This window comes from Varanus komodoensis, unplaced genomic scaffold, assembly GCF_004798865.1.
Source record: "Varanus komodoensis strain SLA01 unplaced genomic scaffold, ASM479886v1 scaffold1, whole genome shotgun sequence".
Taxonomy (NCBI): Eukaryota; Metazoa; Chordata; class Lepidosauria; order Squamata; family Varanidae; genus Varanus; species Varanus komodoensis.
This window is the reverse complement of record NW_025335268.1, coordinates 35,586,105-35,603,840: the sequence shown is the minus strand read 5'-3', so window position 1 is coordinate 35,603,840 and position 17,736 is coordinate 35,586,105. Positions and strand designations below refer to the sequence as shown.

The 17,736-nt window shown below is 39.4% G+C and overlaps 1 protein-coding gene across 17 annotated transcripts in view; it reads left to right on the top strand.

The window, feature by feature from the left end:
• Positions 1-17,736, top strand: part of ARID1B (AT-rich interaction domain 1B) — a 496,963-nt gene that overhangs the window by 378,172 nt on the left and 101,055 nt on the right. For all 17 annotated transcript variants that reach the window (XM_044422260.1, XM_044422242.1, XM_044422234.1 and 14 more), the window contains one exon: positions 5,294-5,383. In XM_044422260.1, the coding sequence (XP_044278195.1) occupies positions 5,294-5,383 (90 nt within the window). The remainder of the gene's footprint in view (positions 1-5,293; positions 5,384-17,736) is intronic.

Here is a 17,736-nt window from a genome sequence, read left to right as displayed (position 1 = left end):
CCGAAAGTAAAGCCATGATTTGAAGTTGTGTGGTGAATGTTGGGTTCTTTGAAGTATAGGTTCTTGTTACATGTGAACCCAGAACCAGGGTTGTTCAGGGTTGTTTTGCCAGACACCAAGGTGATGGATAAGAGAGATAAAAAAATACACAGCAGCCTCTCTATATGACAATTCTACACCAACTCAAGGATATTTGGGATACCTGGAAAGAGCAGGGAGAAAAGGAGGGAAATTTACAAACTAGAGATTAAAATTGTTTGTTGACTTACCTACCAGAAAAACCCTGGGTAGGGCATCAAAACATAGGTTAAATAAACCATGGGTCAACATTATGTGCAAACCAGGTTATTGTCTTAATAGTGAACTCTTGTCTTTAGTCAAGACTTTGCAAAAGGTGGCAGTGAAAAGAAACATTTTGTTGGACTCTCCCATAATATTATAATGCGTGTACATTATTACAGGAAACCTTGGAAATTGTTGGCTGGTGATAGGCAAGCAGTAACTGTTATGACTTACAGAAAGATATGTGGAATGAAAACAAGAAAACTATATAAAAATAAGAACAAGATTTATCTGAATGAAGTTCTGCAATGAAACAAGTGACAGACTGCAATTCTATGCAGGAGTCTAGTAGGTCTTTCTTCTGGGGAAACATGCAGAAGATTGTGCTGTTTTTGTTGGCAATAAAATATACTGTCCTGAGTGTTTTCAGTAAAAATTTAGGTATCCAAGGTACAGGTCCTAGTATATCTAGGATTGCCTAACCTAGCCCATGGATTTGGAGTAAATGATCATTTAAACCCTTCCAATAGATTTTGTCCACTAGAGGTTTTAGATCACATAATTTATCTCCAAATTGCCAATCAGTACTTCAGAGAATTTTACAGTTATCGCTTATGTTTCCTTATATTGCATATGATGCTGCCATCTTTTCTTGAAAGTCAGCTGTAGAAACAGTTGGCTAATTACTTTAAAATGATGTGATAGATGGAGCAGTATAAAGATACAGGCTTTTGCAGCTATTTACACTTGGCCCCAGACTCATAGTGACAGTTTAGAATAGTATTGAAGAAAGATTGATCATCTTCTGACTTCCACAGATAGGGTGTTCTTGCATAAAAGATAATATTTTGCTTCAATCAACTCGGTAAAAGGGAACATTTTCAATATGCTAAAGCAAGCAGATGTCTTACGTTCTTGTGGTTTAAAAGGATGAAATATTTGGTTTGCTTTTAGAAATTCATGGGGTTAATTTGGTCTGTTTGCTGTTTATATCATGGTCATTGTCCTGTATTCCAACTACTACTAATAATGCCTAAGCTTTCTGACCAGGCCAGCCATCTCAAATTAGCAGTGAATTAAAGTTCCAGTAGTTGCTGTCCTCCCTTCTATGGCAGCTTAACTGCTTTGTATATGGTAATCACCACAGTATAACAAAAGGAGAGGTAATAGTTTGTTGGCAAAAGTTGAGGGTTTGGTTGTTTGCTACATAGAATTATGCTTTGTAGGCTTCATTTTTAACTTCTGTGCCCTACAGCTAATGCATGTGGAAGTTAGTCACAAGAAATGAACATGTAACGTTTGTGTGTTGATTCTTTTGTAATAAATAAAACATGATCTGTGTTTTCGAGGCTGCAGATACCTATACTACTTTCTTAAGGGTTTGTATACTTAGGTTGTACCATTTTCCTGGGAGTTAGTCACAGTGAATTCAGTAGAGCTTGCTTCAAAGGATTGCACTATAGATAATGTACAGTTCTTGAGAAGAGAAGCTACAAAAATTGTCCATACTTCTTATTCCTGAATTGGATATTTTGTATGTTCAAAAAGTCTGTTTATCTTTTAATTACTTATTTGGATTCCTAAATCTCTGTTAAGGGAAGCTTTGCCTGCTTCCTCTCTGCTGTCCTTCCACTGGCAGGCAAAGGCCTTTGGTATGCAAGTGCGTCCATAGTGTTTGGTGCTGTTTTTATTACATTTTATTACATTTATTACATGCAATATTGTTTATTTTTATATGCCAGTTTCTTAGTATATAGTTAGGGTACAAATCAAATATATATATAAAATTCCATTCAAGTGAGAGTCAAACTACATGTGTCTTTGTTCTTAAAGTGTGTTTTTAAAATGCAAATAGCATTTGCTGAGGGACTGATAACTACCATATTTTTCGCTCTATAAGACGCACCTGACCATAAGACGCACCTAGTTTTTAGAGGAGGAAAACAAGAAAAAAATATTCTGAATCAAATGGTTTACTAAACTGTTTAATAAACTATAACAGAATACAGTAATACCGTATTTCAACCTTGTAAAGTGAACAGCAGTCAACAGTGGCATTAAGAACCATCATCACTGTCATTAACAAAAGAGAGACTTTAAAGTTCGAGTACTCTTCTAGTTTTCGTTGAACCCATAGAACTCATCATCACTAGAGTCAGAATTTATGAAGCTCTGTTGTTCACAATCATGACATCACTTTCTTAGTCAGTAGTGGAATTATTGAAGGAATCCACAATCTACACCAGTTATACAAGAGCTGCTGCAGACAATTCAATAACAAATCTAAAAAAGCCAGTAATGTCCACGCTGCCCTACTAGTAAATAATAGAAAAAAACTTCTGACAAAAAATGAGATACTGTACAGTAAATCAAACACACAGCGGACTAAGTAGCCTTTGAAGAATAAACTTCATACACAAAGGTAATGCTGTTCAAATATCCACTGATCCTAAAAAAAATGCGTCTGATTAACTAACAGATAACTGATCCATGGAAAGCTTCCTGATAATCACAGGCACATTCCCCATCACTTCCCCATGGGCTTCATTAAAAGATGGGTTGCCATTTGAAAACACACACCGACCTGTGATTAACAGCTCTCACCTGCGCCAGAAGAGGGGGGCGGAGCAGGGTGCGCCGAGCTTGTGCCAGCCAGGTGGTGCCCCGTGGGGCTGGCAGCATGCCAGCGGTGGTCTTCCGGGCGGCGCAGCGGCGGCGGCAGGTCTTCCCAGGCGGTGGGGGTGAGCAATCCGTCTCTTCGTGCGGCCGGCGGGTTAAAGCCCACGGCTCCTCCTCCTCCGCACCTCTCCCCCTGAGCGGCACAGCTCTCACCTGTGCCGGAGGGGGGGCGGAGCAGGGCGCACTGAGCGTGTGCCAGCCAGGTGATGCCACATGGGGCCGGCAGCATGCCGGCAGTGGTCTTCCGGGCGGCGCGGCAGCAGGGGCAGGTCTTCCCGGGTGGTGGGGGTGAGCAGTTCCCGGGCAGTGGGGGTGAGCAGTCCGTCTCTCCATGCGGCCGGCAGGTTAAAGCCCGCGGCTCCCCCTCCTCCACACCCCTCCCCCTGAACGGCACAGCTCTCACCTGTGCCGGGGGGGCAGAGCGGGGCGTGCCGAGCGCATGCCAGCCAGGTGGTGCCACGTAGTGCAGGCGGGTCGGCAGCGTCCCGGGTGTCGGGCACACACACATTCACTCTATAAGACGCACAGACATTTCCCCTTACTTTTGAGGGGGGGGGAAGTGCGTCTTATAGAGCGAAAAATACGGTAGTCATACTTCACCAAATATCAAGGAGCAATTTACTACTTTGCTGCAGTCCTGAATAAAATCTCTCTTCTGAAATTGGCATTGGTGGAAGATTTTCTCCCAACCCAAATAACTTAACCTTCTAAGCAAGGATTTTTCTTAAGGCAGCAAGGGAGGGAGGAACTGAATTCCCCTTCTACATCTGCTGTGATCTTGATAATTATCAGCTGCCCCTAACAGATGTTATTTACATTTAAAGAAACATATATGTTTATGCAGAGATACTTTTAACATAATGCCTAGTTTGGTCCAAAGTAAAAGGAAAATAAATGCTGAAAGATTAAAGCCATGTAAAGGCTCTTCCTGAATTGATTTATATAACATACAGTTGTTCTGACACAGTGAAATATATCTCCAGTAAACCCCTGATTTCAGTGGCTTATCTTCTGTGCCAATGTTCTTAGAAGAAATTGAATACAGGGGCTACTGCACTGGTACAACATCACAACATTATGCCCACCCAGCAGTGTGATCTGGAATAATTGTGCTAGCAACAACTCCCATTGCCAGATGGATATAGCAATGACATGAAAAGTTTTGATGCAGCAAATGTGTGTGGGGAACATTGGAGATGACTATGACATCATCTTAATGACATTTTGACCCCATGGAGCCAGATTTGTCAATCCAACTCGCAGGACTGACGTGGCAGGGTAGAGTGTGAATGCAGCCAGCAATCAGCTATTTGTTTTGTTTTTTTTTTTTTAAGTTCTTTGCTGTGATCAGGAGCTTCAGGGAAACCTGAAGATTTGGGAATGAATTTAGTTGGAATACACCTTTGCCACCTTCCTGATCTGGATCCAAACCTGAACAGTGCAGCTGTTACTTGAAGAAATAAGAAGATTCCTAATCCCAGGATTCAAAGATGCATTTAGTATCATTTGTAGTTTGACCTGACAGAGGTAATGATGTAGTTAAGTTGATACAAGCAATCCTGTCTGCATCATTGCTCACAGCTATGCAGCTATTCAGGTCAAGATGTAAATCTGTGATGCCATTTGTGATACCATTTAAGTCGCATTTTCCTTTGATTAAACAGGCACTTGAATTTCTTCCCATGCCAATTTACTCACTAGGTTTGTATTTTTTACCAGGTGGAAATTATGAATTAAGCTCTTATTTGGAGAGCAAAGTACACACCACAGGTTTTATATACATATTGATTTTATCTCTGTGTTACACTTTGATGCCAAGATAACATTAAATCCACTGATTCAATGGACAGTTGGTTTATTGGTTTGTTTTCTTGGTTCCCCCCCCCCCCCCCCAGCAGAGTGGATAGAATATATCTTTGGTCCTCTTGTTGGTTGTTCTCCATTTGTTCCTGGCTGGAGGCCAGTTTGGGCTAAACAGGATGAGGCCCAATGTTCAGCAGGCATGGATTTTTTAAACTCCATCAGAAAAAATATCTGTCAGGAAATTTGCAGCTATAAATTGGATCATGTCAGTGAGGTTAGGAATAGGCTCAGCAGAAAATTGAACATTTCAACATGCCTGTTGTTATATATGTTTGTGCATGCTTCTCCTTGGGTTACCAGAAAGAAAAAGAAAAGTCTAAATCTGTTGCATTATCGTTCTAAGATACATATCACATTTTAGTCACTTATAGTACAATTCTGTGAAAACTTTCATCTGAGTAAACATGCAGGAGATTAAGTTTTGTTGCATATTTTGCTTCATACATTTTCTTTTTCATGTATGTTGCAGGCACCCAGATGCCATCCCAGACTCCCAGTAGCCAGTCGGAATCCAGCTCCCATCCTGCCCTGAGCCAATCCCCGATGCCACAAGATCGAGGTTTGTGTTGGAGGGGAAATAGCCACAGATTAAAAAAGACTGAGAAGGAAGGGGCAAAATTTGTTCATCCTTACAGCAAGGAGATTCCACTTGTAATAATTTCTCAGCAAAAATCTGTATGGAACTATTTCCTGAGGGAGGAGTATTTTAAAAAGGAGTATCTACAAGAATGCTGAACGTTCTAAAAACATTCTTTATCAGATCTTGCTAGATTCTTTATGGTCTTTAAAATCTGGGTACAGGAAACATGATTTATAAATAGCTGGCTTAGAATTTGGTCTCTGTAGAATAGAAATGTTAGCTGCTTTGCAAACAACAATTTTCCCACAGTTTTCAAAACATTGATAAATTCCTGTACTTCGTATATGCACCATAATGCCTCTTTTTGTATAGAAATAAGAGTTGATCTAACAGGCTGCAAATGACCCGTCCGGTCCCTTCCCTTGTCAAAGTCTTGTTATGCTGAGGTTCAAATGTGCTTTCGATAAACTTGTTTGAATAGCATTTTTAATCTCACATTGAAGACTGAGGTTTTATGTCTTGGTTTATAAATGTTCATTGCTAATCTGTGTATCAACATTGTCAGCTATTAATCTGTGAGAGAGGCCTTGTGAACTCTTTCCTGTATATGACAGAGCAAGCCGCTAGCATGGGCTTGTCTTCTGTGGAACTTGAGGATATAAAATAGACAATTGAATAAAATGCTACTTCAAGTTAGATCTGCATCATCCTCATGATTGCCAGGAAGCAGTGTAAAGTTAGAAAATGAGAGGAAAATTTTAATCCACCCTAACAGAACAAGTGCTACTGAGTATCAGGCTTCAGTGTGTCTGTTAATCAAAATACTTGCAAAGTGTGTTAGTCATCATCACAAAACAGTACACTGTTTCCTTCCTTGTGGTGTATTCTGCTTGTATTTTCTACACTATGTTCTAAAAGACATTGACTGGCAGTTTGACCATAGATGGCACTAGATGTCATATGCCCCCCACAAAAATATATTTCAGGAAGTCATTCATGCACATTCTCAAGTGTGATAGTTTGTTTCACATAGGTGTTAGCTACAAGGCTTCTGATTCCAGACATGTTTTATGCTGTGTCTTGAAGACATATTAAGGCTTCTCTTTATCTGGAAACATAGTGGCTTGGAATTTCTTATGGTACCCATTGCATTTTGATGGTTCATAATATGTGTTCAATCTGTCCTTTTCTTGGAATCTATCCTTATTGATACATACTCTATGTCAAAGGACTGGGTCAAAGTCATTTCTGAAGAGTGGGTCCAGTTTTAATATTATGTTAGGAGCTGACACATTTGATTCCATCCATCAACTAGAGTTGCAGGTGTTCCTGATGACATCCTACAAAAGCCAAGTATCAGTGCAGGAAATCCAAAATCCACTGCCTGTTAACTGTGACTTTGGGTTCTGCTGGGGTATCAGCTACCTGAATCATAGCAGAGCTGCAAGGCTTAGTGCAAAGGTGGTGGTACTTTACTTAGAGGAGTAGAATCCACACTGCTCATCAGCTCCAAATTCCTAAATTAAATTTCAGCTGTGCATCTCTCCATGCTTGGGAATGCTGAGGTCATTGATTTAAGCCAGACATCAATGTCTTCATTGCCTGATGAAGAAACTAATGAAGTGCAGTAGAGAGAAGCATCCAACTCTGAATCACTAGGCCAAATAAAAATGGTTTATTTTTAATGAATAATTTATTGTAACCTGTAGTTTGAGAATTTAGATTCTAATCTTCAAATTGCTCTGCTGGCAAAGGCCTGGCTGCCATGTTATTTTTAAAAAATCTTCTGCTGTTTGTCTTCAACAGTCTTGACTTTTTATTCGGAATATTTGTTGAAACCCTTGTTCTGCTATAGCTAATCTTTGTGACCTAGCTTGTTTAAAAATATGCATTTGTTTCATGCAGTAGGTACAAAATCTGTAACCAGTGGGGTCATATTGATTTTGCAGAACTTGTTTCCCCAAAGCTTCTGTAAGGTCTGAGCAGTGCGCATATAAACATGTGTGCATTCCCTTTTGTGCCCTGTCATTGATTAGAGACTTCTTTGAAATGGAAAACTTCACCTTTTTAAAAGGCTGTTGCATTAGTTGATTCTTTTGCTTGCCTTAACTGTTTTCCACTGAACTTAGAAGGGAAAGCAAGAGCACAAGGGCTCAAAGGGAAGGTGCTTGTCATTTGCTGATAAAAACCGAAGCAGAAAATCATTCCTGTTGAAGACACCTGATCTTCAGGCATCTGTTACAGTAATTTAAACACTTGACTTGCCGATCTAAACATTTCCAGCTAAAAACACCAAGTGACCCTCTGATTTCAGGCAGTGTTTTTGTTCCTTCTGGTGTTCTGTGTAACATTTCACTTCTTGTTCAGAGAAATGAATGAATATATGAACAAAAAACCACTGATGTATTTAGTGAAAAGATCTCTACTTTCATAGCAATATACTGTTAGTTAGAGTCTCTATAGAATTTGCTTGGCTGTGTAAAATCTAAATTTCACTATTTGAATGCAAACCAGATGAGTAACCTGTTCAGTTTACTTTTATTTAATTCTGAAAATGTTTGTTTTTATTTATCTTCTCTTCAGCAGTTGCTTAGCAGTCTTACATGATTATTCATGTTTTCAAACCTAAGGGTATATCCTTTATAATAGAACTTCAAGCCATATTGTGTAGTTTGCACATGTATAATAGAAATGCATGTATATGTGTCATACAGATTTGGACACAATGCTCCCTTTATATTCTTCTTGGTTTGCAATCAGATATAAAGAAGACACTAGTACAGTTTTTACAGAAATTTGTGTTCTGGGAGCCAAGATATAGGTGGGATGGTGATCTTTCCAGTCCTTCTCCATGTTGATATTGTCATGTCATGAGCAGAGTCAGCTGGAGCCAGGGATCAGACTAGATGGCCCAGGAGACCCCTTCTGACTCTCTCTGTTTCTATATTATGTGTAGGCCACATCTTCTGGTGTTTTCAGTGCTGCAGAGTTTTCACTCTAAAGCTGTTCCTCAACTCTGCCCTGATCATTATACTTGCCATACACAGGAACTTAACTGTGTGTTTATCTGCCTAATACATCCCCATTTTAAGGTTGTATATGCCTGATCCATATCTTCCATTTAATTCAAAATGATTTATTATTTGGTAGTCTTGTCAAACAAGGAAGACAAGACATACAGTACAAGGAATAGGTAATCCTCAGAACCCCAGTGTTTTTCTTATTCAAGGTAATCTCTAACATTTGTTTAATTATCCTATTACTATGCTGTCCTTTCCCAAAAATTATATACAGTGAATGGGTGAGTTTAGATAAGAATAAGCGTGTGGGTCTTAAAAGCAGTCATATCAAGGTAACAAACTGATTTATTACTTTATTTTGCTACTTATAGCATGCTTTTTATACTCGGCAAGCTATACAGTTTTAAAGATGCAACAACAAAATGCATTGAAATACAAAAAACAGCAACCATAAAACACACTAGCAAACAGCAGCAACAAAACACATCACCAAAAAGACTCTTAACCTAAGTATTTCAAAAAAATGAAGTATTAAAACTCTATTAAGACTAGTGCCTGTTGAGGGCATTCATTTTTTTCTAATTTCTCATTGAAAATGTATGTAAAGGTATGAACTTCTTTTTAACCTACATGTTTATAATGTACTCCACAAAGGTTCTCATCAGCAATAAGGCAAGTAGTTTAGTAGACTTATCCTAAAGCCCCTCTTCCCCTGTAAGCTTCTACATCTTCCATTTTGATTTGTCATTGTCACTCTTAGTTATAATCATTACTACAATGTCTTAACTGAATGGCTAACCCAATGGGATATTTTAGATTTTGTATCCCATTAGTGCTTTATTATAGCTTGGACCAGTGATACTTCTCCCTAATGCCTCCTCCTCTCCTTGCTCCACTTGGATTGCCTGCCTGCCTTGCACATCCCCAAGGGCATAATATTAAAGTAAGACCTATATACACAGTCCAGCATATGTAGGCCAGAACATATAATTATCCAGGTTTCATCTAGGACATAGATGCCCATAGACATCAGAGATAGGGTAGCCAAGCTGGTTGCATGGGGAGAGCAGGAACTCTCTGATTCTTCTTCACACTTATGACTGGATCAGAGAGAGGTATTGCATTTAATCTAGCCCAAGGTGTGGAAATGAATAAACAGCCTTTTTAGGCTATATATTAGTTTACTGTAGTGATCTATACTGCCTTAATTCAGTTTTACCAGAGCTAAATATACAGCATAGTATATTTAGAAGAACTATTTCATTTGAACAATTGTTTTATTCACAGATAAGACTTTACAAAGCAGTCCTAAACCAGGGGGAGTGGCAGAAGGGACAACCATACTTGAAACATTATTTCCAGCTGCAGAAAATGCAGACAACAAGGCAAAACAATAAAAGTGTAAGGGCACAGTCCTCTGGGAAATTCAGCCCCTTTGGAATGAATGAACTGCAGAAGCCTAGATGTATCCAAAGAAAACACCACAAATTGGAGTTTAAACTGTAAAGTCTGTTCTGGAAGCTAGCTCACTGTCATAACGTAATGGCGTAAAATGTTTCAATGTTTTTACCAGTTAACAAAGGTGATCTCTCAATAAAATGATATATAAAACTGACATCTTTATTAGAGGACTAATAAAAAGCATTAAAATGCTTTTTTACAATATGCTGTGAGAATTATCTTAAAACTCTTTTGTTTGTAATCCTCAGTATTTTTCTTGGTTTGATATAAGTGTGCCCTGGTTCATCATACTTGGATTAAAACAGTAGATAGGGAGCAGCTAAAAATACAGAATCTAATGGAAACATTAAATGGTATCATGCTGTTACACTGGCACATGCTATCATGAAGGGGGTGCTTTAAAAGCCTTTATTTATTAAGGCAAATGTATATGGGTCAGGATTAATTAAAAAAACTTTTAATTGTTCCCCCATTATAATTTTCACAGCAGTATGTAGTTAAATATTCATGATAATGCTGATGATATGCTAAAGGTCTGGAATAGGTCTGGAGTTTCAAATCAACACAGGTTATTTAACCCTTTTTATCTGATGCACTGTGAGAGACTTGCTTGGTAAAATCCCAGAGCTCTGGAATAATTAGAAGAAAGTAATGAGGATTTAATTAGTCCTTGAGATGTGTTGAAATAGGACCACTGAGAACTTTTTTTTTCTGTTTGGACATGGATTGCAAGTAGAATTGATGCCATTGCAGTTGCTGTGATGTGCTAGAAAATGTATTCCATTGCTGGAGGCAGTTTCATGGCACCATTCTGTGCTTGTCAGATCTGCATGGAAGGTACCCATCATGAGAGCTTCCGAAAACCCCTTGTCTTTGCCACCCTTTGCCAATATCCTGCTTTTCATCCTTCTTCCTCTAGGGCCTTTTTTCTTCCCATCATTCACGTGCTGCATCTTGTGATAGTGTTTCATCTTGCTTTGTTACTTGGTTTTTTTATTGGGGTGGGAAGAAAGGGGGGTACAGTAGTGTGTTCTGAAAAAAAGATATATTGCAAAGAATCACAGTAGGTAACAAATTGCAGCCTTATAGAATCCAGGTGTTGAGCTGAGCAAAACCTTGATCTATTTGACACAGCTGCATGTAAGCATTATTTCAAAATCAAGTTCTTATTTAGTATTAGATCTTCACAGAAGTGATATTTATCAGTGGCTGCAATGTAGTAAATTTAAATAGCTTTTTGGCAGTGGAGATTATTATCCAGCAAGAAGCAGAAACAGATGGGATGTGATCAGGCATTTTGATGTTCTCTTTGTGCTTTCCTCCACACACATACTAAACAGCAAACTGAATTTCTGTAACTACAAGCTCTTGATTTACTTATTCCTTTTAACATTCTTTACTTCCATCATCTATATCATGTCACTTCATCATCCATATATTTTCATTTAATGAAACGCAAACACATTTATCTCTTTGGAAGTCATACATACCTCTTAGGGAATACTTTCTACTCAGATACCATTATGGCTTAATATTGACATTTGATAAAGAGTCTCTTTTCCCTGACATCTACTTGCCTTCTTTAAGTGAGAGACAAAGAAATAAAAATCCTAATCAAATTGTGACTAAAAAGGTAGTATGGATTGTTTTTTAAATCTTAAAAGTGTGCCCTTTCCTTTTTTTTTTTAGCAGTTGAGCTTTTGAAATCTAGTACAAAGCACAAGAAAACAAAACTAGTCTTGCTATTGTTTTTATTTTTCTTATGCATTAATTTTGCATTTTATGCATTTTTGCATTTTGTCATCTCAACCATCAAATAGCAAAAATACAATTTAAAGCTCACTTTAAAAACACGAGGTAAACCTAAAGAATGCAGTATATTTTTTTTCAAAGCACTTAGCAAGAAGTTAAAATATGTTAAGAGAAAATAATAGTTCAGCTTGGTTCTCAGATACTTGCTGCATACATCACAGGAAAAAAGTTCATATAGTACCAAACCTAGTTCTTTCCAGTGTGCCACTTCACATATTCAGCCATGAGGCAGTACCAATGTTCAGATGATCAGATCCTGGTTTAATAAGCGAGAACGTGCAATGCTCCATGCACCTTCATGCAGATCCTTTGCTGCCTCTTTACGAATCCCTTCACACAAATAGTACAGCAAACAATGAACCCACAATTAATCTTAGCTTTGCACAGTGTGTGAAATAGAGATGGAGGTTGATTTGCTTCATACAACCGAGGATTTAGAAGCCAACTTAAACCATGTTTTAATTCTTATTTCTGAATCTGGCTTGTTTAGAAGACATCATCCATAATTTCCTTTTTACATGTAATAGGGCATTATGATTAAATACAGCTTCCTGGCTTCTTTCTTTGCTTGGGTAAAGGAAGGAATAAAGGAACAGCCAAGGGGCTCTGTGTGAATATACAGAATTCATTCATCTCTTGCCTTATTATCCATAATCTTAACCAGGCAAGTTTGGCCTAGCTTATCATTTGAGTATGTTTAATACTTAGATTTAATGGATAGTGTTCAGTAACGTCACCAGGTTCCTGCCAAGTCTGTTGTGCTAGCAGGACCCATCACTTACACAATTGGGATCTAGCATTTCATAAAACACTTGCACAAAACAAGTGGAAATACTTATTTCTGGATCAAACAGGTTGGTGGCAACCTGGCAAACTGCACTGATTTAGTCCATTCTAAAAATGATTGTTTCCACTTATTTTTGGTTCCTATACCAAAGTGCTTAAAACCTGTTGCAGAAGCACTGGGTCTTCTGGTGTCTGGGCAATGTTAGATACTGCCCTATTTTTTATTACCCAGAGCAGTATGGAAGCCTAGTCCATTCTAGGAATGTTTGTGGAACAGAAAAATAAGGGCCAACCAGCTGATTTCAGCTTTCTGTACTAGTTTTGCCTCTCTCTTGGGGCCAGTAACATTGGTGTGGATGGAACAGTTTTCCCCTCCAGAGATTTTACCAAAAACCGTGGAACACGACCAGTGTCCTGCTGCTCTAGTAATTTGTGCTTTAGAGGCTTGTTAATGGTCTACTGCAGTGATGGTGAACCTTTTAGAAACCAAGTGCCCAAACTGCAACCCAAAACCCACTTATTTATCACAAAGTGCCAACACTGCAATAAAACCTGAATACTGAGATTTTAGTTTAGAAAAAACAACTCACAGCGAGTCCATGGAAATATATATATATATCCTTGGCAGCACACTGACCGGCCATGTGAAAGCTCAGATGAGTTGTGGCTAATGAGTCACAGCTTGTGACATTATCGCCTGGCGCTGCTACTCCTTTCCAAGCATGCGCATGGCCCCTATGTGCACTATTATCCGATGCTCGGCTGCTGGGGTGATGCTGGGGTGACTTGGCTCACGTGCTGACAGAGGGGCTCTACGTGCCCACTGTGGCACGCATGCCATAGGTTCGCCACCACTGGTCTATAGGAATAATTTAAGACTGGCCTCTAGCAGTAATGAATTCTGCAGCATTGGGACAGAGTAAAGGAAGACCTGCTGTATCCCCAACCATTCATACCTGGTAAAGAGCACACTTAAGCAGGAAAGTTACATCCAGAAGGGAGCTCATAAGGGAATGTTGCTGTTTCAGATATGATGGAGCCCAGCTATGGAGGGTAACCTTAACAGTGGTGTCAATTAAATCAGATGGACAAAGTTTACATGGTATAGACGAAGTGTTGGAGGATTGCAAAAGGAAAGTAATAAGGGTAAAATGAGTAAGGTAAGGTAGATTTGTTAGGTTTTCCTTGGATTTTTCTGAGTGGGGCAAACAATCACTGAAACAAGTGATACAGCACTTGGCGGCATTATGTAAGGAAAGGGTTTTACTGAGCCCTGGCTTAAAACCAGTGGAGATTGAGCTTCTGCCTAACAGGGCTGATTCTCATAAACTGTAAATCCATGCTTCAAATACAAAATGAGGTGTGGGAGGTTTATCACCTTTATTAAATGCTACAAAGCAGTTGTATCTGTGGCTTTTGAACTCATTTGAACTCATTTAACTCTTAATCTATTATGACTTGCAAAGAGTATTTATTTTCCTCTTGGGAATAACAGGAAGTGTGAGGCACTGCCAGAATGACTTTCCATCTAGTTGAACAGTGTGTGTCAAAGGTGAGGAGCTACTTTTCCTATTCTGCAGAATCTTAAACTGATGTCAGAATGCCAAACTAGCTGTATTCTTGGAGAATTTCGCTGCCAATTTCAGCACCTGATAGATGTCAACTTCAGACTGAATCTGAATATCAGACATATTATCCGTCCCAGCTAGCTTCTTCTTTAGAATGAGCTGATTGGTTTTGGCATGTGCTAAATATACAGAAGCAATGCCTATTTGCAAAAGATGTGAAATGGGCAGGAGAGAAGAAACCACCCTTATCAGCTGCTTAGTGGTAGAAGGCAATCTCCTACTAAATAATAATGTGAGCAAAATCAAGACCCTAAAATCAAGTCTCCAGACAAATCATGGCATCCAGCAGCTGGTTACTGTGTTTTCCCTTGGTAAATGTGGTTATATTCTTGAAGATGAATTTTTATTTACTTTAGCTAAAACAAGTTTTTTTTATTGTTGCTGGGACTAGGGGGAAGAGATTGGATTATACACCCGCCTTTATATAATCGCAAATAATAAAATACCTCAGTGGGAACATTTCTGCACATCCGAAACTTCAGCCCCTGGGCATCTATGCAAAAATAGGTCAGATCCATTCACTGCTGAGGAACTTGGCAAAGTGACAGAGGATGTTCCTGTCAACAACTTGCAAGAAATGTTGCTGCATTTGGTCACTGTCCCTGGGACAGTTTTTCTACATGAGCTGTGAAATCCATGCCTGCTCTGGGCTGACTGTTGGTAAACGTTTCAACTTAAAGAGGTGGTATATTGATCTTACTTAGAAAAACCTTCCTAAAACTATTGTTTGTTTGTTTGTTATATGTATATCCTGCCCTTTTCCTGTAAAGGAACTCATGGTGGCTTACATATTTTCCTCCTCTCAGTCTTATCTTCACAACAGACCTTGACCTTTGCCCATCATGACTTACTGTTAGATCTAAGGAAGGGATTCACACCTGGGTCCAGGACGCTGTAGATGTCTTCTTGAAAGAAGCAGTGGTACATGCCTCTCTAAAAGAGGCTTGGTTAAACCACTCCTTTAAAAGTCCAGCTTGTACCCGGAGTGAACAATGTTGCTGACATTCCTTTCCTGGGCAAGGTGCTTGCCAATGCTCCAAGCACTCTTGGATTAAACTGATTAGCTAGATCATTTCATCAAGCTTTGGAAAGGAAACTGCCTTGGTCATCCTGTGTGGGATTACCTTTGCCAGGAGATAAACAGGAGGATGTAACCCTGTTGATCCTCCTGTACCTCTCAGCGGCTTCTGATACTATTGACCATGGTATCCTTCTGGATAAGCTGGTTGGGTTAGGAGTAGAAGGTACTGTATTGTGGTGGTTCTGCCCTACCTGACCAACCAATTCCAGAAGGTGGTGCTGGAGGATTATTGTTCTTTGCTGTGGAAGTTATGTCAAGGAGTACCATAGGCTCTGTTCTATCCACCGTATTTAGTTAACCGCCCAGATAACCTTTTGGCTATTGAACGGTATAAAAATGAACAAACGAATTCTGTGGGGTAGGTTGAGCTGAGGGTCTGTAATGTGCTCAAAGTCACCCAGTTAGCTCCATAGCTTGAGTGGGGGACTGGAACCCAGATTGTCTGAGCCCCAGTCCTGCACTTTTAACCACTACAGCACACTGGCTTAAACTGCTCATCTAAGATGTATAACCATTGAATTGGCTTTCTGTTGACATACAGGATGTTGGTTTAAAACATTCTGTATTCTAAAAGAATACCAGTGGGTTGCATGCTTTAATATATATACTTTGAAGGGAGGAGGGGAGTCTGCCAGCACCGCGGAAGGCACAGTGTGCCCAGAGCAAAATTGAACTACCAAGAACATGTGTTCTGAAGACAAAGGGGATCTATTTATAAAAGTGTTATGAGATATTTTAGATTCACGATGTAAGGCAAATAAGGTTCCTCTTTCGTTTCTGTGCAATTACAAATATGGGAGAGCTAAACTTGCAAAGAATAATATTTGGGAAAATTCTCAGGTTTTTAAAAAGCAGGATCTGATGTGCACCCAAAGATGTAATTCCGTGGGGTATGTGCATGGTCTCTAGGGGAATTCCAATGCCTTCCCACTTAATTCTCCGCTTTCTGGCATATGAGCGACATAACTGAGGGGACCTATCTGTCTCATGTGCTTTTTCCTCCGTACTGAATCTATAACAAGATTGCCACCATCTAAGCCCATTCCTTCCTCATTTGGTTTTTGCTTTTTTTTTACCACCAAAGCCATTACACCTTACTTCCTTTCTGCTTCATACTCCTTCCTACTTCCTCACCATTTCTAGTTCTCACTGAATCATCCTTATTTTTGCTTTTGCTCTCTGAAGTAATTGACCAGTGTATATGACTTTGAACCAGATATGTCAGATCATTTTGAACTGAATTCAAACTAAGAGCCAGTGTGATGTGGTAGTTAGAGTGCACTGAACTAGGGACCTAGACGATCCGAATTCTAGTCCCTGCTCAGACATGGAGTTTACTGGGTCACTTTGTGCCAGTTACTCACTCTCAATCTAAGCTATCTCACAGGTTGTAAGGATAAAATGGAGCTATGTAAGCCAAGTTGGGTTCCTCAGGAGAAGCAAAATGATAGGATGTAAATGCAATGTAACAAGAACAAACCCATTTCGAAATGGGAGACAGGTTCTGTACATGTGAGATTCTAGTTTATTGTCAATAGCCAAGAGTTCTATCCTTGCCTGCTTGGCTGGCAAATGAAACACATCTTTCCACTTGTTAACCTAAACAAGCACAACTTTGACCAGATACACTTGTTGTGGATGTTCATTTAACAACAATTCCTCTCATTTTGGTTTGTTAGTGTTCTGTGGTATCTTCAGTAAAGTATACATTAAAGGGAAAGTCCTTGTGATATTATATTTGGTTAGCTTGTCAACTTTAGAGTAGCTAAGCCCCCTGCCAAAGAGGACTGCGACCTGGTTGTCTGTTCCATACCTGTGCCAGACCCATTTCCTTCATGAGCCTGAGAACTGTAGCCTTTGCAAGTTACTGCCAAGAAATGTTACCAGACAGGGAGTTCAGAAAACTGATTCCAACATAGATGGCATGTGTTTGACCATCTCAGCTGGAAAGCATTCAGCACAGAGTCCTGGCTAGTAAATTATTTTATCTCTATGATTAGTTCCCAGCTCTTCTTGTAGAATATAACTGTGTACCTTTTTTTGAGGAAGCAAAGCAGATGATGAGCCTGATACAAGTTAAGATGTGACAACCAACAAGTCAACATCTCAGGGCAGTTAGCAGACTGTATCAGCTATCAGCTATTATCACGGGAATGGTGAAATGCCACACATAGCTCTCCTTCATCACTTTAGAGTTGTGCACTATTGGAAAAAGCCATCACTTTGGAAAGACAGCACCAGCTAGAGAAAGGGAGGGGGATGTGGAGGGGGGATGTAGAGCAATAGATGTTTGCAAACAGAAAGGAGGTATCCAAAGAGGAAGATAGAAATCAAGCCATAAGCTGGTGTCTCTCTGATGTGAGTTGGAGTTCCATAAGCTAAAGAACCCTTATGAGTTGCTTTTCAGAGTTGCATCTCATCCACATTAGTCTTTTGAACATTGTTAAGAACCTTGTTATGAGCTGGATATGGATGAGCAAATTTAGAGAGAAAGTGCTCTCTATTCCTATTCTATAAACCCACAATTCACAAATACTACTATCC